At 36.6% G+C, this 25,212-nt stretch overlaps 2 protein-coding genes across 6 annotated transcripts; one reads left to right on the top strand and one right to left on the bottom strand.

Moving 5' to 3' along the window:
• Positions 1 to 302: 302 nt before the first annotated feature.
• Positions 303 to 10,602, top strand: LOC105669838 (constitutive coactivator of PPAR-gamma-like protein 1 homolog). Of its 5 annotated transcripts, none has more exons than XM_012362986.2 (16): positions 305 to 491; positions 1,186 to 1,604; positions 1,751 to 1,923; positions 2,004 to 2,117; positions 2,251 to 2,397; positions 2,482 to 2,851; positions 3,043 to 3,285; positions 3,515 to 3,895; positions 3,982 to 4,120; positions 4,250 to 4,375; positions 4,487 to 4,604; positions 4,686 to 4,986; positions 5,704 to 5,951; positions 7,292 to 7,420; positions 7,805 to 7,905; positions 8,165 to 10,602. In XM_012362986.2, exons 2-16 carry the CDS (start codon positions 1,400 to 1,402, stop codon positions 8,328 to 8,330), a joined length of 2,961 nt encoding a protein of 986 aa, XP_012218409.1. In that variant the 5' UTR covers positions 305 to 491; positions 1,186 to 1,399; the 3' UTR covers positions 8,331 to 10,602. The 5 variants fall into 5 exon arrangements, with proteins under 5 accessions (XP_012218411.1, XP_012218410.1, XP_012218409.1 ...); XM_012362984.2 differs by having other exon boundaries at positions 306 to 491; positions 3,031 to 3,285; XM_012362985.2 differs by lacking the exon at positions 305 to 491 and adding an exon at positions 548 to 835 and having other exon boundaries at positions 3,031 to 3,285.
• Positions 10,603 to 15,124: 4,522 nt separating this feature from the next.
• LOC105669858 (nardilysin-like) lies at positions 15,125 to 22,410 on the bottom strand. Its single transcript, XM_012363034.2, has 14 exons — positions 21,943 to 22,410; positions 21,152 to 21,237; positions 20,900 to 21,057; positions 20,623 to 20,736; positions 20,348 to 20,543; positions 20,078 to 20,283; positions 19,827 to 19,997; positions 18,771 to 19,114; positions 18,162 to 18,680; positions 17,747 to 17,897; positions 17,389 to 17,522; positions 16,894 to 17,272; positions 16,197 to 16,674; positions 15,125 to 16,040 (listed from the first exon to the last, which is right to left on the bottom strand). Exons 1-14 carry the CDS (start codon positions 22,239 to 22,241, stop codon positions 15,871 to 15,873), a joined length of 3,405 nt encoding a protein of 1,134 aa, XP_012218457.1. The 5' UTR covers positions 22,242 to 22,410; the 3' UTR covers positions 15,125 to 15,870.
• Between the last annotated feature and the right edge of the window lie 2,802 nt (positions 22,411 to 25,212).

The raw sequence follows: 25,212 nt of genomic DNA, 5'->3' as shown, positions 1-25,212 counted from the left end.
GATCGTTCAAACCCCGTTTATTCGAAAACGCTATTAGTGTTGAATGGGTATTTTAATTGTACCGCTTTTAATGCGCATGCGTCGCGAAATCATCTCTAACAATTCTGCGCACCGTTCCGGTCGCCGTGTAGCCGGCCGGCCGGGAGTCGATCTATGATGTAGCAAGATATAGATGTAACATCGCGTATAGTATCAGCTTATCTCTAGCAGCCATATTGCTTATCAGTATTTGTATCAATTTTTGATTGGTAGTTACCGCGCATTTGGAAATGCGGCACCCTTTGTCTTTTTTTTTTCATCCATCAGCGGGCCAATAGGGCGACGGCCAACGATCGCCGCGGAGCGCGTGGCGCACCAGGCGGTCGTCGCTCGCGCCGCCACCATAAGGGTGGTCATTTCCGTTTTCGATTCCGACGTCAACTCATTCCAACTCCGAAAAGTCCATGTGTTTTGTGTTTCTTTAGGACCACGATGATTATCGCTAATTTAACGTAAGTACGTAACGCTCGCGCGGCGGCGAACACGGATCGCTGTTAGGCGATTGCGTGGTCGCGAATCCACACGAATTTGCATGTCCCGCTCATGAATGTCCCCGAGTGCCATCGCCGCGCGACGTCTAACACGACCGATTCTCCGACGACCGACACGACCATCCTGATACCTACGTTTATCCCCGGCACGTTTCACCGCGATCCTTCGCTCGTTCTCGTTCGAGCGACAATCCCTTTTTTGAAACCCACCGATTATCTCCGGTGACCGGCTTCGTAAGCTAGCCGGCACTAACGTGGGAACATCCGTGCAGCACCCGCGACAGCCCAACGTGTGCATAAACAAAGTAAATGGCGTCGCTCGCGCGTATGCATGCTCCTTAATGATATTCTGACGCGAACGCTCCTCGTTGACGGGCGTTTCTTGCAAACGTCGCGACGTCAGTCCGCGGTACAGCTGCGCCCGTCCACCTCTGCGGAAATACCTGGTTAGGCCGCTGAGGGGGAAGGGGCGTCTGCGAAGTAGCAACTCTTGCGGGTGGTTTCGAATGATTAGTCGCTTAATTCTTTTCATATGTGCATAATATGAAACATAATGTAAACGTATATATAATTAAGAATGTATATATAAGTCATATGTTTGATTGTGCGTACAATGTTACATCTGAAGGTACATGATAGCGTTTCTCCTTTGCAGATTGAAACTTTTGAAATTGAAATTAGGTTTCTTCACATGTTAAAACACTTCAGGAAAGTAAAACAGACGTAAAAGATTAAACACATCATTGGTCTTAAAACACAAGGATAAGCAACTCAAAAAAAAAAAAAGATAGCAACATTATTATATATATATTAAACAAAAACTCAAGCAAATCAACTTGACTGGAGAGCAACTTGGAAGTACTGAAAACATGGGCATTGATTACTTGCACCTTTTCTTAAACACTTGCCAAGGGGGATCAGTGGCTGTGGACTTGCTGAAAATCGCACGTCTGGGTCCTCAACGACAACGCACTCGTGTAATTAAAGGACAACAGCTACACAATTCTGGCAAATTAAGACTAGTTCTTGATGGAGAATGTTGCTTAGATCGATTATACGGTGGATATTTCTCAGGTAACTAACAAAATAATATTTTGCAAATGTAAATAGGTTGGGTCTTGTTCATAAAAAACGAACACAGCCAACTAAATGTTATTATATAATTTTAAAACGTGCTAGCTTAATCTTAAACAAAAATCCATTTGATGCTTTTATTGCAGACTGGGCCTGCGGTGGACAATGGAACCGTATGATTCAGTTTTTGGCGGTATTCATCCAAGCGACAGAAATGTCAGGATTGGAGTTAGCCGTATTCTTTAATGGATGTTTTGAACCTCTACGACGTGCAGACTGGATAGAACAGCAGTTGCAAATGCGCGCTAAGGTTAATAATGTAAGTTCTTCGCACTGTCAAGCTCTGGGGTCGATTGGGCAAGAATAAAACTTACGAAAGGAAATCATTTTTACATTAAGGTCTTAAAACACATAGCAACGAAAGGCACACCACCGCCGAAAATCTGGTGGACTCCTCCAGTATGTTTAAGGACCAGTTTACGTATGGCTCTCAGGCATTTGAATGTCACAGTAGTAAGTTAAACGGCTGTCTCAATATATTTTTACAGTGATATAATTGAAGTATCAAAAAATATACAAAAATATATGTTACATTTCTCAAAGCTTTTAAGCATTGGATAAATTAACAATATTGATGTTTCAACAGTTATGTAGCATGGATGACCATCATCAGGAAGTAATTGCATACTGTCGCGAGAATAATTATAATGGACTGATAGCTGATGATGCAGAATATGCTGCATTTGATCCTCCGCGGTATTTTTCATCGGAGCAACTGAAGCTTACATATAAGGTACGTATTTTTGAAAAAGTTAACATTTGTATTTCACGAAAGTAATTTACGTTGTGTAAGTGAAATCTTATATCCTTATTACAGGGTTCTCTTGATACCAAGGAATATATGCTTTCTGAACTCACCAAAGCTCTCAACATACCATCTGACAGACTCTGTATATTAGCAGCCTTACTTGGAAATTATATATTGACCGAAAATGACTTGGCTGATTTCTATAAGAAGCTTAATATTAGCACCAACGTGCTAAGTAAGACAAACGTGGAACAAATGATAAAGACAATTGCAAATTTTGTAAAGGAACTTCCATCTACGGAATTGGATGTAGTGTCACAAAAGGTTTTCGGCTCCATCTCCGATCCTAGGTGTTCCAAGTTGAGGCAATCCATTCAATATTACTTAAACGGAACAAAGGAAGGATTTTTACACTACAAGCCTGTGAAACCAACGAAAGGTGAGACTGTAATATTCAGAAAAAAACGTTTTAATATTTTTAAAGTAACATTCAAAGTTGATAGTAATATTTTTAAAACAGAAAATAGAAGTTAATGGTAGTTGCACGTATTTATTAGTCTTCATATTTTGATATAATATTGAAAAGTAAATATATATTTGTACTAAAATTTTCTTTAGTTCATAAACTAGATTCCAAAACGAGCGCACAGCCTCAATCGAATTTATCCGACGCATCACCAGCCTCGGACGGCGATTCAAGTTTGGAGACATCGAGATTTGCTTCCGAGACTTTGGAAAGCGAACGCGAAAGCTTGAATGCGTACAAACAGGCGACGGCTAATGCAAAGGCGGCGCCGCAAATCGTCATTGATCCACCCGGAATTCAGGGTCACGGAGACGCAGATACTATACGTATCGAAGAAGAACAACAAAGTAAATAATCAGTTAAATGAATCGACTTTACGTGACGATTTGCATTATATAAAATATTGAAAAGTAATTTACAAAATCTAGAAGGCAGATAGTACTCATTAAAACTGCCTCATAAACGTAATTTAAGAAATTAAGTTTGATTTAATGAATGGAGAATAATTTATTGTTATATAACTTATTACATAATTGTTTTTTTGTGTTAATTAAACGGCTGAAATTTTTAAAACAGATGACGGACACGCTATTAACGGGACACACAATCTCTTGATAAGTTCTTCAAGTTCGAGCAGTAGCTCTTCAGCGACATCACCATCCCATGCGACGGCCGACTCGACAAGACAACCGGAGAAAACGACCAATATTCCCAGCACATCGCCGGAAGTCATGCGTACTGCCTCAGAACGTCATCAAAAGGGATTAATGTCACCGTACATCTATCAAATTCTTATCGCTGGTGAAATCAAGTTGCCGATCCTCTTGGAGGACGAAAATCATCGTGAATTTCCTTCTATTCACGTGATTTACAGACCGATCCGACAAATGGTGTATGCGATCCTGTTCAATCTTCATCACCGAATGTATCTAGCCACAAAGAGTAAAGAGAAGGGCGGTAAGTGTTACGCATTAATTTTACAAATTGCAAAGATTCATCATCCTTTGCAACGTCGATCTTAATTTTGCGAATTTGCTCAACAGATAGTGAGAAGGTCGAAGTCCCAGACGTGATAATAAAGGAATGGGTATGGTCCAAGTCCAATCCGTATCAGACGCCGGAACAAGTTAAAGCGGAGCAGATCGGATGGGGCGTGCCTACAATTCAACGTTTATGGTTTGGGTAAGCGGTTTATCTAACCAGTTAAATCATGTAAGTTGCGTAATATTGCAAATTAATTTTGGAAAGCAATACATTTACCACGAACGAATCCGCGATGTCTGTGAACTGACAAAATCTCCTACTCTTCAGCACAGTAATAGATGACAAGCGGCGCAGACTGAGGGGATTCCTGACCTGCATGAGATCGGACACACCTCTCATGTTAAATACCTCTTACGTGCCTCAACATCTGCTGGTCATGGCTTGTGTTTTGAGGTGAATATTGTTTCAAACTGTTATTTAGATTGTTTTCTAATTTAATTCCGAAACTAATTGCGATTAAATCTAATCAATAAACTTCTTTTTGATTATCTCTTTTTTTCGCAGATACATTATGTCTTTCTCCGATAAAATAAAAATCTTACGCCGTCAGGAGTTAGACGCTTTCATTGCACAAGCCTTCTCACCGGAGCTTATGAACGCTCAGTATTTGCAGGATCTGCAGGTAAAATTGAACATTGTACACTCTTTATGGCTATTGGTCGTCTGCGAGCAGGCCCACAATTAATTTCTCATTTGCGTACAGCTTCCATTGGTGACGTCACGCGGTGTGCAATTAGCTACCTTGTTTATGGCTGGCGTCGAGACCGCATTGTTAGCGAACGATGCGTGCGGCGCGCCGATTCCGTGGTTGATGTGCTGCCCTTGGCTTTACTTTGACGGCAAATTGTTCCATCATACGTTGGCACGCGCCACTATGGCCAAGAACTTATTGGAACTCTGCAGTGGCCACATTGATCGTGTGGTGAAGGTTGAAAGGATGAGAAAGGCGATACTCGAGGGAATTAACGTTGTATTTGCACGTCCGCCTTTACCTGTTACGCCAGGTACGTGGGATAGCGATTGGATGATTGTTTAACTGATATTTTTCGTTCAATGACATTAAATTACGTTGTATTTAAGAGAAAAGCATCAATGTGGTAAAAACTCGTGTAGCTCAATTGGTACAACATGTTTGCACGTTAAAGAGTATAACACTTGTACATTAAGTAAAAAGCACAAATTTGATTTTTTATGTCACTTGATGCTTCTCTCTTCTTTTTTCTCTTTGTTTTCTCTTCCAATTTCCTTAGCATCTTACGATCTTCAATAATAAGATGCTTTTGGAAGTAAAATAAAACAATTGCTTCGTGAGAATTGATATAGCCTCGATTCTTACGAATCTCAAGGCTACAATAAAATATCAAGCTCATAAACAAGCCTTTTAATAATGTATATCACAATTTACTTAAGCGTTTATTACACACAATGTTTCTCGATAATTTTGATCGTAATATTTGAATAAAAAGAATACGCATATTAACTGTTTAGACATTAGGAGAAAAAATTAAATAAAACAAAATTCTATACAGAAAATCAATAAACATTGTGTAAGAAAAATATATTTCTCACATTACAGCGAATTTCATATAATGAGAAAACAAATCTTACATATCAAAAAGATAATTTCTAGAACGAAATAATTATTATCTTTATTTTATTTATCTGTATCACTCATTTTCTCTTTACGACTTGCATAATAATTCTGTTTCTCACCGTTACAGGTATTCGTGTGTCCGTTCCCTCGAATATCCTACCCGCTGGCTGCGCCATTAATGACGGATTGATACGCGGTCGTGGTAGCGGTGCAATACCACAACGCGGTTTGATGCGACGTCCCATTCCATCGCGCGGCGGTCAGTTGGAAATCGCGGGAGTCGTGGTGGGCCAGTGGGGGCCAAATTACGGACAGCCTGGTCGTTTGCCGCAACCCCTGCAGGGACACCCCCCTCGCGGACGAATCCCACCGCAGGTATGATACAATAAGGTACTATAGGATATGCGATTTTCATAATTACGGTTCGGTATCGTTGTGTGTATATGGAGCACACGATGACGACGATATTCTGAACAGATTTTAGGGGAACGTACGGGATATTGAGTAGTGCGCTTTCACTATTTAACGTCGCTATGGTGTGGTTGGAAAATGCGTGCCTTTAGGAGGGACATCACGTAAATTAATCTAATGTAGAATTAGTGGCTTATACAGTTTGCATAGTTTTTATACATGCTTATATAGCTTTTACATATAAATGTTTGATCATAGAAAATAAATTTGGAATTCTGTATCCAATTTATTTATATATATATATATATTAAGTTGAGAATATTGAAGTTTTATCTTCATTACGGAATTTTATATGCGCGTTACTTTGTTATGTCATTAGAATTCTTACGGAAGAGAAACTGTTCTCAGACGTATTAATATTTACATGATATCCTTTTTATAGCTTTGCGATTTTGTATTATCATTCATCATATTTGCATGTCTTTTGTATGTAGTATAGATATTGTTAAAATAAAGGTTTATATATATATATATATAAATATATATATTATATAATTATATATATATATATATATATATATATATATATATATATATATATGTATAAAATATATAAAATCAGTGTATTTTAACTCGTGTTCTTTATTTTAAGTTCAACTCGAAATAGTTTATCCGAATGAAGCATGTACTTAATAATTAAACCAAGAAAAAAGAAAGAATTTATTTAAATCAATATTTCTTGAGATATCTATTTTATAATACATATTAAGGACTCCTTTTTTTACCCATCTCTATAATTAGTGGAATAATTAATAAGTTGTACTACATAAATGTGTTTGTCAATTGTCAAATATAATATTCGTAAACTTATCGATATGAAAAATATAATTAAATTATTAAAATTAATAATAAAGGGTAAGGAACACTTTGTATCTCTATTTTCAACACAGTTTTAAAGCTAATTATATAAAAAGCATATTGCTTTGTTTTTTGGAAAATTTTAATAAAGAAATAAAGAATATCGTCTACAAATAAAAAAATCATCTAAATAAAAGAAAGATTAAATACGTAAACAGTTCGGGTTTACCATTTCTTTTATTTAAAAATATATTTATAATCTTTTTTACGTATATATAATTCTTTACAAATTAACGTAATTACAAATAAGGTCTGTAATACAATCGTAAAGCTAAAAATTAATTTTTCATTATAAAAAAAATAAATCAATGTTCCACAACTTGCATATTTGATTAAACAACAGACTTTGCGTATGTCGAAATATTATAACATAAATTTTTTTGTAGGTAACTTCTATCGGTGGGCTAAAATATGGTCTTCCTCGCGGTTTCAATCCAATAAGCCGGCCGACGTTTCAAACACGCGGAACCAGTCGTGCTCCAATTGCTGGACGCGGAAAGAAGACTCAAATGAAGGTGAAAACATCTTATTAACAGAAACGTTGGACGCGAACGATTACACCGGGAAATTAAATCCGCTATCGAATGTGATTCATAAATACACACAGCGGAATCATTTACTACATAATCAGCTCAACATACGCGTGCGCAAACTCAAACGTAACTCTGCAAGACGAACGCCGCTTTTGAAAATTACAGGCGTATGAGACGAGGCGCATAGATCGGGAATAAAATCTTTTGCTTGCCAGGCAACTGCTTTTGTCACTAAGGTGCTCATATTCTGCACTAACACTCTTCTGCTTGTCTACTTCTGTGCATTAATAGCGCTACACTTACACTTTCTTCACTTTGTTCGATTTCTCTGCGAAGAAAAAGATTTTACTTTTATCTTTTGTTCAGGTGACTGCCAAAAAGAAGACTACGATCAAGAAGACCAAGGAAATCGAGAAGAAAGATAACAAGGGTCGTGGAATCACTGTCGATGGAATCACCGATTATAAGTGAGTATTGCCAGCTTCGTTCATCTACTATATCCTATTTTATCTATTTAAATTATTAACTATTATTATTATTTCAATCTTATCTTATAACTCAACATATTCTTTGCATTTATGTGATGTAAACAAGTTTTTTTGCAGCTTTATTTATTTTTTGAAAAACTCATCGTTCTGTATTTAATGACATATCTCTAAATCTTCTTGAATTTTATTCTTAATTATTATTTAATGCAATGATTTATAACATTCCTCTCTATTTCAGCGAAACTCAAAGTGATAGCGCACGTGCGTTACCGAATGAAGTGCACAAGGCGAAAGACGCATTGTCTGTGCCGGGTCAGTTCGATGACGCGGTGGAGAATGGTAAAGCTATGGAAAAGGGGCAAGGCGATGCGCCGCTCGTCACTCCAGTTGCTACGGAAAATTAGGTATCAGTATCAGAGAGAGAACTTTTCGGAAAATGTCTATAACCACTCCCGGATCGTGACTGAAGACTGCTAACAATCTACTTATATATGTTCTGAGCAATTGTGCACCGGTAACATTTGAATATCTGTCTTCGAAATTTATATCTGATCAGATAATCGAATGTCAGGAAAATCGGTAGATTACCTATATGTGTTATGTGCCTTATAACAAGGCATTATTCTATTTGAATTTACTTTTTGTCTAATCAACGTAATATAATTTAATATGAGATATATATATATAACCGTTATCAGGACCAGTGATGCGATGTTTCTTACCGAGCTCTTGGCTTCCGAGCCCCACACAAACGAGAAGCGCGTACATTTGTCGCGCAAAGCATTCTGTGCAGCACGCGTACGCGCTTCCCGCTTGTGTGGGGCTCGGAAGCCGAAAGCCCGGTAGGAAACATCGCATCACTGGATCAGTGCAATGTTGTGCTTTAAAAATGTATGATGTGTGACTTGAATTTTCTTCTTTTTTTCACAAAATTAGAATTTTATAAAAAAAATTACTATGTTGCAAAATATTAATATATTATTAGTTAATATTTATACATTATTAATATATAAATGTACTAATATAATATATTAATATAATATATTATGAATGTATTTTTGACGGAAAAATCTTATCTTCGAGTTGTCGATGGCTTATTTGAAAGCTGTCTGCTTCGAAATGTTACGTGCACAATAGTTCTAAAGCTCTAATGGGGCCAAAATGTTGAACTGATGATAGGAGACAAGTAATCTTTACTTACGTCGCCACGGTAGTCCGCGGCGCGATGTAAAGATTTTACCCTTTCTTGACATACGCGATATATGATGTCCTCACTGCCAAACGTACCACTCTATATAAGATAGAAAGACAAAAGAAAAAAAATCGTGCTTGTGCTATAAAAAAAAAAAGAAAAAAAAAGAAGAAGCGAACTAATTTCGCTTGCATTACCATGGAATGGAACTCGACTGATTAGTGTATGCGTGTGCTAATTTTACTACTCAGAACAAGTCGTCAGCTGCTATAAGTATTTAATTCTTAAGAAGTGTGATTATTTTTTTTACACGAAAATATATATTTTCCGGTATTATATGAAATGCTCGCTACGACGTATCTCAGTGGTCCGGTCTGATCGACGAAGAAAGTAGCCTGATACATACATACAGACACATACGTATTACACGCCGTATATTACACGATAACGCTTAACCGACTTTTGTAGATAAGAATCATGAGTCCGGATGGGGCACTCAGATAGTCGTTAGCACATGGAGACTGATGCTTTTCATATAGGTAAAATATATATTTATATGATATACATATGATTTAGATTAGAATTCCCAGATAGTATATTATACGTAAGTTGTGCCTGAGTACATGTGTGCGAATGTGCCGCGTTTACGAGTACATGGGAGAATTTGTGAATATTATACACAGCGCGGGTGTTTATGTCCGATCGACAGAGAGAGAAAGAGAGAGAGAGAGAGAGAGAAAGCGAGAATGAGAGGAAGAGAGCAAGAGAGAGACAGAAAGGGAAAGAGAGAAAGAGAGTAAGGCCACGATAATGATGTACATAAACGTGGCGTGTTATGTCGTTATGAACGCGTGTACACACGCGTTATTTCCGCCGTGTGTACACGCGTACGCGCAATCTAGGTCATATATTTATTTGCAGTTGCGTTGAGAAATTGTGTGAATGATTCTTGGCAACGGAGTTTGAGATTTAGGTACGATAGCGTTTCTATTTTAAAGCCCACGGCACGCCGCGCGCATTTTTGCGCGCGAGACCGCGCGCTAGTCGGTGAACCGGCTAAAGATTCACCACACAATTAAGCTATTTTTGTCATAACACTGCGCGCTGTGTGGTGCATTTTTATAATAATAACTTATGGGCTCGCGCGTGCGACTCGCGCGTGCGGGAGAAGCGCCGCGCGCCGCTGGACTGAGCACACCTTGCAGACTTGAGGCTTATTTCGTGAGGGCGCCCGGTTACTTTACGGGCGTTTGTTGATCCTCACGAAATGCTTCATATTGTTTGGCAAATATGCTACATTGTGGTAGACGTTTTTACATTGTTGCAATTCGTTCGTTCGAGACACCGTTTACAAGAGAGACATTTGGTTGAAACATGCGTTAGTTTAATTTCCATCGCGAGAGCCTCGCGTACATGGACTTGTTCGTTGACATTTTGACGTTTCGTTTTGACAAAAAAAAAAAAAAAAAGAAAAAAAAAAGAAAGTAATGGTAACACGTTTGGAATTACGTTCTCGTAGACACCAGTTAATTGTTGAATATGAGATTTGCAGATAGAATCAACTGTTTACAAAATGCGAATTTTTTGCGCACGCCAAGTGTAGCATATTTCGAGATATATCTCTTGTTTAATTGTACATATGAATAGTTACTTTAAAAATGACCCAGTGCGATTGATATATGGTGTACATACAGAATTCAGATGCGTGTGTGCTTATCACGCATCGGGATAGGAAAGGATTATGTTAGAAATATACTATTTATGTGTAGAATAGTCTAAATGACTTTCTACCAAAGATCATCGGGGTTTGAGAGAGAGAGAGAGAGAGAGAGAGAGAGAGAAAAAAAGAAAGAAAGAGAGAGAGGGTTCTTTTATCAATAGAAATGATATATAACAGCGAAATAACAAGACAGCACGACAGCAGGACACAGATTATTAAAATAAGAAACGGAAAGGTGAGGCAAAGATCACGTGTCTCGGAAGGACATTTGTGCGAAGGTATGGTTAAAGTGAGTAAAAGAGAGGGAAACCATTTATTGAGATAATATAATGAGATATGATGATAAGATAAAATGTTATATTTTTGTAGATTTGTTATTGCGTAAAATGCATTAGGACAATGAGAAACTTTATATAATTTCAGTAAAATGACAGTTAACGAGCCTGAGAGTAGTTAAACGAGTGAGATCCTGTGAGAGAAAAAAAAGACAGAACGACGAAAGTGCTTTAGATGGCATGTTAAGGAAATGACATTCGCGGATAAAAAAGAAACGGGAGGAAATTCCATTCGTTTCTTCTACGTTTTTTTTTTTTTCGAAGCTCTCAGTTGCTCTGAGTCGCTTGCAGGAACAGGAAGAAAAAGATATTAATAGACACGCGTTTAACGTATATGATTAACAGACAGTGAATTTTAAAAACTAATGTCAGCTTCAATGTGCGCCGAGCATATGCGAACACAAAATTCGATAGTTTCGCGCGACGCGCTACGCGAGGATCATTGACATTTGCTTAACGTGCTCGTCTTAACGAGCGTTTGTAAACTAAGAACATTTCACGGATACATGCAATATGATTTTGGAATCATTCGAGTCTCATAAACTTTCTACGATTAGTGTGTGTTAATTTGCGAAGTACGTTGCATAATATATCGAGTACGATCGCCGCAATAATATTCCTTTGTGAGCATAAATTTGAAAATTGACAGCTGCCGTTCGTTCCCGAACGGCGCAACACATACACATACACCTTACGCACATGCATGCATACATACATACATACATACACATACAACACGTACTAGAAGCCGACTTTTCTTGAATCTGACGAAATACGAATTTGAGAGTAAAATGCCACACTTTACGCTTTTACGTAAAGATAGATGATTTTCTTTCTAAGAGAAATCGAACTCTTGATATATATACCGGATATGCAAAACGAGTAAAGACACAAATAACGATGTATGCAACATGATCAGTCGCCTGCTGCACTGATATGAGTATGCAATAATAATAATAATAATAACGTGAAATAATTTAATGTAAACACGAAGCGTAATGCAAAAAAAGCGGGAAAAAAAGGAAAATCCATATTGAATACAACAGAAGGCAGAAATGTTGAAAATAAGGAAACTTGCATAAAAGCACAACGTAAAAACCAGGCGTGTCCACCGCGAAGCGTGCCTGCTTTTCGTTGTAATAAGTAGAAAAAAAAAATGGGGCCCACGCAACACTCGTCTATGATAAATACCGACATACCATTAAAAGTTACAAGTAATCTATCGTATTTATGAAATAACGATCTATAATGACACCTTCGAAGCATTGTGTGTTGTAAACAGATAAACTAAACAGAAAATTAATCGTACACACCGAGTAAACGCTAATTTTCGATAATCTTGCTGGAGCGACGAGTATCCGCTTAAATGAAGAAACGAATCGCGACGGAATTCGTTAGAACCGCGAGTGCGGGAGAAAAACAATTACGAAACGTTATTACGCGATGACGCGCTCGATTTTTCGAATGGAAACGGCTGTTTTCATTTTTATTTCGACGCTATACTTTTCCAGCACCGAATATTATACGATACGCAGCCGAGTGGAACGCTCATTAATTAACTCTCCGAACGTATATTCATAAATAGTCATATCTCCTTTATTCAAACAGGAATCTTTTTGCTTCTTATGTTACTACGCTCCATTTTCGTTTTATACTTTGTAGAATCTTAGATCATTTTGCAAAAATTGTTGAAAAAAAAAAGTGAGATCATTTAATTTCAAGAACTTGTTTTAAATGATTGCTAAAAAAAAAAAAAAAAAAAAAAAAAAAGAGAATGTATTATTACGTTTCACATATACTTTAGATGTAAACACAATGATGGATATATTGTACCATTCGCGTTTCTCTTATTTCTTAACTTGCTGTAGCCTTATATGAGTAGAGAGTCGATTTTTCATAATAATCCAGCATAAGAAGCGATAACGAGATGGAGAGAAGCCTGCGGGTTTTCGTGCTATAATGCGCTCTCGAACGTTCATAAATTTTAAGTTCTCCTTAAAGTAGTTTTGCTTATATACGTAATACGAGATATAAACTAAAATAACGATAGCAAACGCAAGTATAATGTAATAAAGTAAAAAGTAAAAAAAAAATGAATTAAACACTTATCGATGTAGCTGAAAAAAAAACGCATGTGGGCCCCGACACACACACACCTTATATATTATTAAATATTACATAACGTATATTCTGCTATTATTTTTCATAGCTGAGAGAAGAAAAGGATTATATACGCATAACGCGCGGTAACATGTATGTTTGATAATCATTAGTATGTTTATTTTTTTTTTTTTTCGTTTTTATTTTCTCTTCCTATAATTGAAGAAAGAAAAATGTGTAACAATGCAAAAGCGCATGAAATATGTATAAAACAAAAAGCGTATACCACACCTGCGTAGGTGTACTTATGTGAGCAAACGCCCTTCAAAAAATTCTGAAAGAATAATTGTAGTATGTCCGGAATATCGTACGAGTTTCCGGTTTACGAGAGCAAAGGGTCGAGAGAGAGAGAGAGAGAGGAAGAGAAAGGAATCGTTCATTGATTCAAAAATTATACATGCGCTAAGCTGTTATCAATAATCATATAATTTGACTCCGATGGGTCGGTCAGTGGTGAGACAATGCGGTGCGCAAATCTCGAAACAATTTTTTCACGATACATTTCCAAGATTCAATCGCCATTATCAGAGAAAGAGAAACGGGATTCGTATATAAATGAAGTAGCACGCCAGCACAAGAACCGCATCTAACGCGAATTTATTAATTGATTAACCGAGCAATTAACCACGGAATTCGAGAGATCATCCACTGCGCGCCGCGCGCAGCCGGCCCATTCGACGGTCCACGCATTTTATATAAACGCAGCCACATTGATGTGTATTCTTGTTGGATTATTAATACCATTGTAAACACTTACTGTTGTAACATGTACCCCATTTCATGTCTAGTGTCGAGCAGAGCTGATTCTAAATGCTTTCGCTAGTTCAAGGAGAGCTAAGAGCTGAGAGATCGCAGGTGCAAAAAAAAAAAAATGGGAAAATTCTCTGAGCAAAACTATTACTCGCGCAACTTTCATGAGTTCGGGATTATCACATGATTTAAACGAGTAAAAAGACGGAAAAGAAAGACACACAAGCATAGGAAGAGAGGATACAAAGAGAATCAGTGCTGGTGAGAACACGAGGCAACTGAAAATAATTAAAAAAAAAAAAAGAATATCGTAACTCTAAAGTCACATTTAAACTACTTTTAAAAAATGGATACATATTTGGAGAGTAGCAGGTAAATAATTAAATATAAATGTAGTGGCAACTCTATAATACTACCGCAAAGGAAAAAAAAGAAAAAAAAACGATATATACAATGATTATTCGAAGTATAAAATGCGAAATGCACTCTTAATGGATGTTGTAACGATTTAGAAATATTTAAATTGCATTATTAATAAACTCGCTGTAAATCTGGCTTTTGGAACGCAAGTACTCTGTTTGTCTTCTCGAACGCTGACCGCATGCCGCGCGGTCCGCCGCGCGTCGCCGGAATACATTCTTTTCAAGGGAAAACAGAGTAATTGGTCCAATCGGCAGATCGATTTAAGTTTCTTCCTTTTCCTCAAGAGCGTAAATATTACGATCCTTCATTTATCTTCTATAAGCGCAACCTCTCACAACACACATACACACGCAGAATTAGAGTATTTAAGATTCGTAGAGTCCTCTCTTGTTGAGTTTATAAAAGAAGGAGCCTTGCGCGACATGATGTGGCTTTTGTAAGACGACAAATCTTCAAGCGAGTCTTGTAAGGAAGCTCTTAGCACGAGTAGAAAGGGGGCGAGGGGAAGGACGGAGGCGAGGGGGTTCTCGGATATGGTTGGCTGACATTTTCGGAAGTTTAATGATTTATTGAAAACGTGTTGTCATGTCTTGAATATAATTAAAAGAATATAAAAAATTGCATTCTGAGCGAATACTTTATTTTCACAAATTTATTTCCTGTGTAATAATCCTTATCACTACTGCTTTGCGTTTTTTTATAATGGTTCACGTAAAAGATAAGAACATGCGGATATATATAAGTTGTTTCTTTTAATTTAAGGTAATCCGTGATATCAAATTTTATTCAAATCATCTCGTATGCTATTTGATATCGCAGACAAATATATGATGTCATGAATTATATATTATTTATTTATATTTGAATATATATATATATACGTATCTATTTTCTAGAAGTCTTCTTTTTTTCTGAAAAAGCTTAAGAATTCTTATGGAATTTTATTACGAGTTGGAGAATTTATTTTAATAGTCCTGTATTTCTTTTCAGTACTTTTTAAAGTGTAATATTTGAAAATATCAAGTGGCTTTTTTGAATTCTTTTTCCACAAGTGTGAATAGAAAAGAAACACAAGAAGCTCATATAATTAATAAATTTATTTTAAATTGACATAAGAAATACATTTTTATCTACAGATTTAAACATAAGCAACAATTAATTTATTTCAATTGTACATATTCTTTTATGTAATTAATTTCAAATATTCGTATTACAACATGCGCTTGTATGAAAAAAAGAAGCAGTAAATCTAGAGTATTAAACTTACGAAAAATTATTCGTAATGTTCTTCTTTTCACGGCAGTGCAATCTTTATTATTTCATTATCATTACTAATTATATTATGTTGTTAGAGAGAGAGAGCGTCATTCATTCGGGAATGAATCGAGAAAATTGATCTCCTCACTTACTGGAAAGGTAGAAAGAAGCTTCTTGTAAGCGTCAATATCGGTAACGATTAGGGATTTCACATGCTGCTGATCGTCGGTTATATATTCTAAGGAGTATTCCGTCTTTTCGCGATCTTCATCAACGTCTGTAATAACGTAACACAATTAATTTCTGTTTTAGCCGTATGACATCCTTAAAAACAATCGAATCGCGCGCGCGCGCGCACGCACGCATACACAAACAAGTAAAACATAATAAAATAAATACACAAACATTACAATGGCATACGAAAGGTACTTACTATCCGTTGCGTTCTGCTTCGGATCGGTTCCCACTACGTGCACGCTCAATTTTCTCAAGCTACTTCCCTTCAGCATATATTTCGCGACGAATTGTCTCAGTTCGTCGATTTTTATGTTCTTTATCGCGAGCGTTTCCCTCTCGAGTCTGTCAAACATGTATTGCCACCTTGTGATCTCGATCCAATTTCTGCTAACTTCTTCCTCCAAATCGATGTCGGCGCACTGTTTCATCTTCCTCAGCGTCTCCTTGAGGGATTCCAATTCCTCCTCGGTGGTCTCTTGCAAAATTTTGTCCAGTGACTTCATGAATTCCTCGATTCGTTTGTCCACATGGTCGGTCGTGTATTTATCCGCCTGAGTGTGAACCGTAACAGAATATCCCAATATCCCGTAGATATCTCGGAGAATGCAGGAGACGTCGTAGCCGAGCTGCTCTTTGCTTCTGAGCTGAGTGAACAACGGTTCTTTCATCACCATCTGAAAAGGTGAACGTGAGGTGTGAATGAAGTCAACTGTACAAATTAATATCTGACAAGTGTCATTTATAAAATCTGACGTAGAATCACGCTGCGATCTTTATACGCAAAGTGCGTTATTTCGTAGCAATACGTTTCTGCATAAATACAGAATTTGAATTGTATACAAATCGAAGAAAATCCAAGTGTAAACTGTGAAGCAGTGAGATTTAACACTTACAATCAGTAGATCGACCAACACTGTTAGCTCTATCGACGCGACTCCGATCTGATAGTAATTGGTCACTACAGAATTCACGTCGGTTCTATTAATGTTCTTCAGCTTGCAGTAGTGGCTGCCCAACAGCATCTCCATAACTTTCATCTGCGGCTTCATAGTAGGCAGCAGCTGTCCGCAATTAATTATTTTGACGAACTGTTGTACATTCTGCTCCACGGCACTCCGCGTAATATTGCCTTGCACAAGGCACTGTATGTACAAATGATCGGTGAAGGACTTGACAAAGTTTTTAAACTTTTCGAAATCAACGTTACGTAGACTGTTGTGCATATCGACATTCGTATAATGAACTAGCTTGAGTATCGACAATCTCACATCCCTGCGAAAGAATGCACATGCATTATTGACCAATCAACGGAAATGCGATTTTATAATTCATTGTTCTTCTGATTATTGAATTTTAATAATCGTTGTTCGAGAATAAATAGCGAGTACTTGACGAGTTTCCCGGGTTTGATGAACGTATTGTAATATTCCTTGAGTTGCTGCCGTTTCACCACTTCGAATAACTCCTTGTTATCGAAATTCGAATAGTCCGCTATGTATTTGCCAATAGTCATCAATAAGTGCTGCAACACGAGTGGAATGTTAGTATATCAAAAAATCGTATCTATTAAGTTGTGTAATAAACAATTTTAAGTTTTCCAAATCAATCTACCTTCTTTGTTGGGTAAAGTACAATTTGATTGACACAATCAAATTAAATATTCGCTTATCGAAGTTGGAAAATATAAAATTACGTGTTACACAACGACGCAGTATAAATTCTAATAACTCATAATCAAATACTTACTGGCAGTTTCTCATTAAATCCGTCTAATTTTATAATGATACCCTTTTCGCAGGCAATAATGCTATAGTCAAGCCTGGCTGTTGTAGCTGAATATAATTCTTCCACTAATAGCAGTTTTAATACATTAACGTACAACGCCATGAGAGCTACACTACAACATCAGTGTGAACATTATTTTAAATAACGTGCAAATAATATAAAGCGTGTATGATGATCAAGATAGAAATTAATGTACAGGATGTTTCGGAACATTCGATCAATATTAATGATTAATTAATTTAAAGTCAAATTATGTATATAAACAGTAGAAATTCGTGACAGATATTCTCTTCAAAATTAGAGGCAAAAAACATTTGTCATTACGGAGTATCGAGACACCATGTATATGTTAATATCTATCCGTATTGTTACTTACTTCTCCGACAATTTAAAACCAAGAGGAGAAACAAGAAGGAAGTTCATGTAACACTCTGGCAGACGAAACTTGGGATCTGGACGATACCAAATCTCGTGTACATTATCCCGATGTATTTTAACGGGATATTTCGGAACGTTTTCCTCCAACGGTATCAAGGAGAAGTCGTTGGTAAGGAATTCATTCGGCAGAGGTAAGTGAAAAAGGGGTGTTGAAGACGGAGTCTCGGAGGAGAATGACTTTTTCCAACACGCAATCCATTCCTGCGGTATCTCCGTGTCTGTGTACTTGGTACTGAACCAAGGCTCGACCTTGTCCAGTTCTTCATCGCTCAACTTCTTATCGAAGATCATAATGTTTACATTTTCCGGCGTTAAATAGTCCAAGCACTTCTGTATAGCCGCCTCATTGTACTCAAAGTAAAGTTCGCTGCCGGTTATGTAATCGCGCGGCGGATAGAAATGCATGCACTCGCACAGATCCTCCACGTAATCGGCTGGATCCTCTTCGTTGATGAATCTGGAAAGATTTAGCAGGTCTTATATGTTATTTCACAGCATTTCGTAATTTCTCTTTCGAAATTCATCTTTTGCGGATTCGTTTCTTTACCTAAAGTTATTCTCTTCGATTTTATAAATCTCGTCGTAAATCCTTCTCTGCGGACCCTCTTTCTTCATCAAGTTGATGAACTGAAATATCGCATCCAGTACATCTTTCAAGTGCGCCTGCCCCTCGTCGGTGAGCAACACGGTAAGCTTCAACAAGGCGTACATAGAACTGTGCTCGAAGCCGTTCTCGCTGTTACCGCTGTACATATCGAAGGCCCACATTTTCTTACGCAGATAACTAATTAAAGAGCCACGTCCTTCGTGCCCGATAATCCACGAGATGTATTGATGCGGTTTACTTTGGTACAAATCGTGCAGCGAAGGCATGACCCATGTTAATTCTAACTACAAAAAAAGATATTACAATGATTTTACATATATATTTTTACATTACAAAAATCTAATACTTTTTTATGTTTATATTTGAATAAGAAATTTAATATTCACCACCGTTGAAATTAATTTGTATTTTTTTTTACCAAAAAGAATATAATAGTTTTAAAATTACTACAAATTGAAAGGCATCACGAGCAAACGCTGGATGTTAGTGCGAGGATTGTTAATAATTTTCATACAGAAAATTGATTTTTGTCTACTAGAGACATTATTTAAAGTGTACACGATCTCGGATTCGAGATACTAAAGTGTACGAACATTACATACATTGATTGATATTTTTCTCTCATTCTTCCTTCTTTCTAGAAACTTCCTTTTTTTCCTTCATTTCGTACATTTAGATTCTCGAAAATGAAATCAATGTATGTAATGTTCGTACAGTTTAGTATCTCGAATCCGAGATCGTGTACACTTTAAATAATGTCTCTAGTAGACAAAAATTAATTTTCTGTATGAAAATTATTAACAATCCTCGCACTAACATCCAGCGTTTGCTCGTGATGCCTTTCAATTTGTAGTAATTTGATTTATATCATACGAACTAATTCCTTATATATTAATAATAATAGTTTTCGACTGAAAACATTATCAAAACTATAAATTTTTTTCAATATATTATTACGATTAATCGTTTCATTACACAATCATTTTGAGAACATACCTGGCCAAAATCCTTGACGGGCTTAACTTTGTACATTCTTCGGAAAGCAGGAGTGTCGAAAGAAACGCCGTCTTTGTACTCGGTAAAATCATCGGGAAGTAGCCCGTTGCTCGGTACATCGGTGAAACAGTCAGTGACATATTTCTCAAGAGTATCTAACGGCAGTCTCGCCTGCAAGCAAATGTATCACGTTACGAAACTGTTTAATATTAGATAATGAACGGATTTCGAAGCGGATTTTTCATGCTTACCTGCACAGTCAGCTTCATTCTGTGAGCGCTGTAATGACGTTCTCTGAATTTGTGCAGGTCTGCATACAATTTATCATCAGCCACATTCTCGCGCAACGTTATCAAATTGCCCCAGATAAACTTGTTGGCTGGATGATCAGTGCGCGCGAAACTGGAAAACAATTGTTCTTTCCGATTCTCATCACTAGATAAGGCTAACTGAAACTCTACAAAAGTACGACATCAAGACGACGAAATGCGACGATGGTATCACGATTATGACACACATACCGCTTTCCACTGCTTCTCGCTCGCGCGAGATGGCATCTTCCTTCATTAAGGGCTTAATAAAAAATTGAGCAAAACGGTCGAGGGCTGACAAGAAATGCTTCTCCTGAACATCGAAATAAAACGTCGTGTGTTCGCAGTCCGTCGAGGCGTTAGTAAAGCCACCGTGCTTGCTAACAAATGCATCAAAATTGTTTTCCTGCAAGTAAGATAATACGTACGCATTTAACTGTGTGAACAATTAATTTTCTTATAGTAAATTTACTCAAGTTCAATACTTCTGGATATTTCTCCGATCCCATGAAAACCATATGCTCCAAAAAATGCGCCATTCCTGGTATTTCCGGTGGATCGCTGAAGCTGCCTACTCCCACACATAAACCACACGCTGCCTATTTAAAAATTACGTACAGCAACATTATATATAAACTCAAATATAAAGTAGTTTATTTATCATCCAACCATGTTTAAGAAAGATCGTTACTTCTTATTAAAGATAAAGAAAAAGAAACACAAGATGCGTGTGAAGTACAAATTTGCTCCTCTTGTTCATACCTTTTTTTCGTCTCTTTTAATTCGTTTGGCTGCTGAAGAAGTGTCTTCTTCATCATACTCATCACTTGCATCTTCTTCACTGTCTTCGTCGTCATCTTCATCGTCATCTTCATCCTCTTCATCGCTTTCGTCATCTTCAGTTTCGTCTTCACTACTTCCTATGTTCATTAATAAATCATCATTAATTACACCTCAACAAAATCCAACTGCGTATTTCTTACATTAAAATTGTAAGATTATCCACACATTTACCTTCATCATCATCTTGAGAAGAACATACTTTTGATTCTACATCAGATATCAGCAAAGCTGTCAAACCATTTTGTAGTTTGATGACTCTATGATAAACATATCAAATAATGACAGAATAAGAATCCAGACAAAGTGTTTATAATTAATAAAATATTATCTAAAAAATATATTTAATAAACTTATTAAAAAAAAAAAAAATTCTTTATCAAACATATGTAAAAAAATATGTATCTTTAAAATAGCATATAAATTCACATGCTACACACAATTTGGCAAAATCTTTTTTGTAGTTTCATAAATTAAAAAATAATATTCCTTAATTACTTCTTAACATCATAATTATATCTAAATTATGCAAGTGTGATGAAAAAATATGATAAAGAATATGTCTACAAAACTATATTCAAAATACCATTGTAATCTAAAGAGAGGTAAAATGTTACAATAGAAGAAATCAGATGGAAAAAATGATCAGAACACTCGTGTACAATACATAGTTAACCCTTTTACAAATTTGTCCTATTCCTCAAACTACTGGAGTATATTTCCAGTATATTATGATATTTATTTGTGGATTAGGATAATAATATTGCAAAATATTTTCAAAAAAACATAATTCTTCCTGTAAAGCATAAAGTTTTCTTCTCGAAATTGTAATTAGATATGCACGAGATATGACCGCGCCTTAATGATAAATAAATTTATTTCATTATAACTTCATACGCATAATTGTGCTCATTATAAAAAAGGAAAAAAAAATGTAATGTAGATACGTATTGTTCTCGTCTAACCTGTATTGTTTCTTGTCATTCTCCGATTTTACGGGAGTCTCTAAATATTCAACTTGACGATGTTTATCATCGCTAGCCGTACGTTCCGTCTTCGGCATTATGTTGGGTTGTGAAAGATCAAGTTTGAGGTTAGATCGATCAGTTGATTTGACACTTGCGAGAGAATCTTGATTTATTTTCGCTTTCCTTTCCGGAGGACTCTGCGCAGATCTCTTCAGCATTCTGTTTAATAGAGGTGTAGGTCTAATCACACTTCCAACAACTATCAATCGTTGTATAAAAAAGAAGCCACGTGTCATACGCGGTTTGACACAGCTGACAGTGCTTGCGTTTAACAAATATCACGAGTCATTTATTTTTTTTAAATGGATCTGATAAATTCGGAAAGACCTTAGAAATGTTCATCTCTAAATTTCAAAGTATTCATCAAATACAGATAAAAATTTTCTAAGTGGAGCTTCGATAAGGTTGAATGTTTACTTCTGAGCTAATATTTTATGTCTATGATAACAAGCAATGTCCAACAATATTTAGAAATTATCTAATTTAACTATTGATGATAAAGTAGTTTTCTTAACTGACCATCGGGTGATAATTCACATCTTGTTAATTATTTAGTACGAACACAATTTTTACGAGGCGCCACAATCATTGCGCTTGAAATGAAATCATGAAGATGAACTATTCCTGAGTGTACTCCTTTTATATTCTTTATTAAAGTATGTTTTATCGATAAATTGAGCAGATTTTTTTATTGGAACCACATGCGTGAGTAATAAACACCTTGAAAGCGATGGAACATCCATTATTCGTGTTTTTGGATGCGACGGGACGTCTGTAGCTGTAAGTAATAAACACTCGAGAACATTGGAAAATTCCTATCAGAGTAATCAAAAGCGATATTAAGAGATGAGCGCATATGCGATCATCCGATTTCATTAGCGCTGGAATAACAACCTTGGACCCCTTTGACCGCGCTTTATTTTCGTCAGTTTTTAAGTCTGGTTCTGTGTCTAAGATGCACTTGCTCACCCCTCTCTTCCGCTATGAAAAGACGACGAGTTAGGTGGGGAATCGCGCCTACGACGTCTGCCGAGCATAATGCGCCAGTATGCGTTTCGTTTCTTTTTCCTTTATATATACCCCGTCGACTCAACTTGGAGCTTCTTCCATTTCTTCCTTTTTCTCTTTGCTCCGCAAGAATTCCCATTCAGTAAGATTAACTTATCTACGGCCACGCTGGGGTGGTCCAAAGAGTATGCTTGTTTACAACAAATTACTCAATACAAATTTTGTGAAATTAAATTTTTAGAAAACTGAAAAAGACCATTTTACTCAAAACTGAATCTTTTTATGAAAACACCTAAATTAATACCAAATATGTTCTTGGAATTTTGTAATAATAAGTAATTATTATAGCACTTGAATATTTTAATTACTATTAATATATTATATGGTTATTATTATCATTAACAAAGTTGCATATGTGGTTAATAGACAATAAGAAAGTAAGACCAGAAGAGAGTACAAGATACGTTTTTATTAGCATTACAATTTATATTAATTAAAATATGGGTAAAGTTTTCTCGCGCGCGCGACATGTACATTATTATTATTTTTAATTTCATTCTTATTTAAAATCGTTGATGGAATTATTATGATAAAGAATTATTACGAATTCGTTATGAAGAATATACCACGTTGTACGATGCGTCGTGCAGGTTCAGTAACTCTTTCCTCCTCCGATGCAGCTGATAACTCGGCATACGTAGTATACCAGACTATCGCAAGCATCACTCGACTCATAATATACACGGTGTTGTGAAAAACACCACGCGGCAAGCAAGTATAATCCGCGTATTATTTCTCCTCGCGATGCCGTTTCCTAAATATAATACACAATTTCTTTAAAATAGGAGAGACAAAAATTTAGCTAGGAATCTACTTATATCCGAAGACGATATTTAACAATCAAATTTAGCTAGAAATTATGAAAAATTTTTCGTTTTTTATTAATTTCGCGCGAAGGTATCCACAAAGTCGGATAAGAAGACAACTTCGTAGCACACTTTATATTGCAATGTGTATTGTACATACGTACGCATAGAATACGTACATAGAATCATATAAACCCCTTAGTCGCACGAGGTCTCTTGTTTCTCGACCCAAAATAGCGTGACAAAGAAAAAGAGTTTAATGGAGAGGGAAAGACAAGAGAGAGAGAGAGAGAGCAGGAGAAAGGAGTAAGAAAGAGAGAGAAAAGGCTTGAAAAGAAAGTAAAGGAGAAGAGAGAGGGGGTAATACTATTCCGTGCGTATAGTAAATAGACTGTAGTACTACGAGTCACACCCACAAGCCGATTGTGAGTTCAAGATCCTCGATGTATGTTTCCCTCTCCCCTCTCGTTCTCTTTTGCTGTTGCGTGTGACAATGTGTACGTCGTCACGAGGTCACGCGCTATATCGAAAACTATCGGCCTTGCTTGATGAGTGAGACACGCCGTTAATCGCTGTATTTATTCAGTATTGTATTCGTAATACTATGTCGATAAGGTTACGAGATAACGTGGGAATTTTCGGAAACCTCGCTCGTACTTGAATCGCCGTAGAGGTTTGTACGATCAAGGGCGTAGCAAAGGGAACAGCGAAGAAGAAGCGACACGATTCCGTGCACATATGAAGGCTTTGACAATTAAATTGCATCAATCATGTCGAGTGGAGTTAGATCGCAATATTTTAGGTTGCGTAACAAATAATTTCGGATTTTCTCGTAGATGATATTACTTTTTTACACGGCACGTTTAAAAAGTCGTAATACAAGCAAAATTCGATTACAATTTCAATATGAATATTTAATTTACATCGTAATTAAATTATATCTCGTCTGACGAAGAGAGTAGAACTTTTAAAAAAATTTCAGTAATATTTCAAAAACATACTTTTGTCTTTTAATGTAATTAATTACATGGCTCGATATTATTTCACGAAGGAAACAAAAGGAATCGATGGATCGCGTGTCAGACGCAGGAAATATTAATACCTTGATTATACATTGTAACCTGACTGTGTGATTTTTTACTTTCATTGACACGCTGAAAAAGAAAATTAAATAAGTGAAGAAAACTTTGTTCTTTTTTTTTTAGAAATCCGTTCTTTGTTGTCTGATCTTCGCTGATCAGCCCTCGGGCTCTTCGCAATCGCGAACCGATTCCGAGCGTTACGCCGGTACCTGAAACACCTGACGAAACGTCTGCGACGATGCACGATGCAA

Source organism: Linepithema humile, chromosome 1 (assembly GCF_040581485.1).
Source record: "Linepithema humile isolate Giens D197 chromosome 1, Lhum_UNIL_v1.0, whole genome shotgun sequence".
Lineage (NCBI taxonomy): Eukaryota > Metazoa > Arthropoda > Insecta > Hymenoptera > Formicidae > Linepithema > Linepithema humile.
This window is presented reverse-complemented; position numbering and strand designations above follow the sequence as displayed.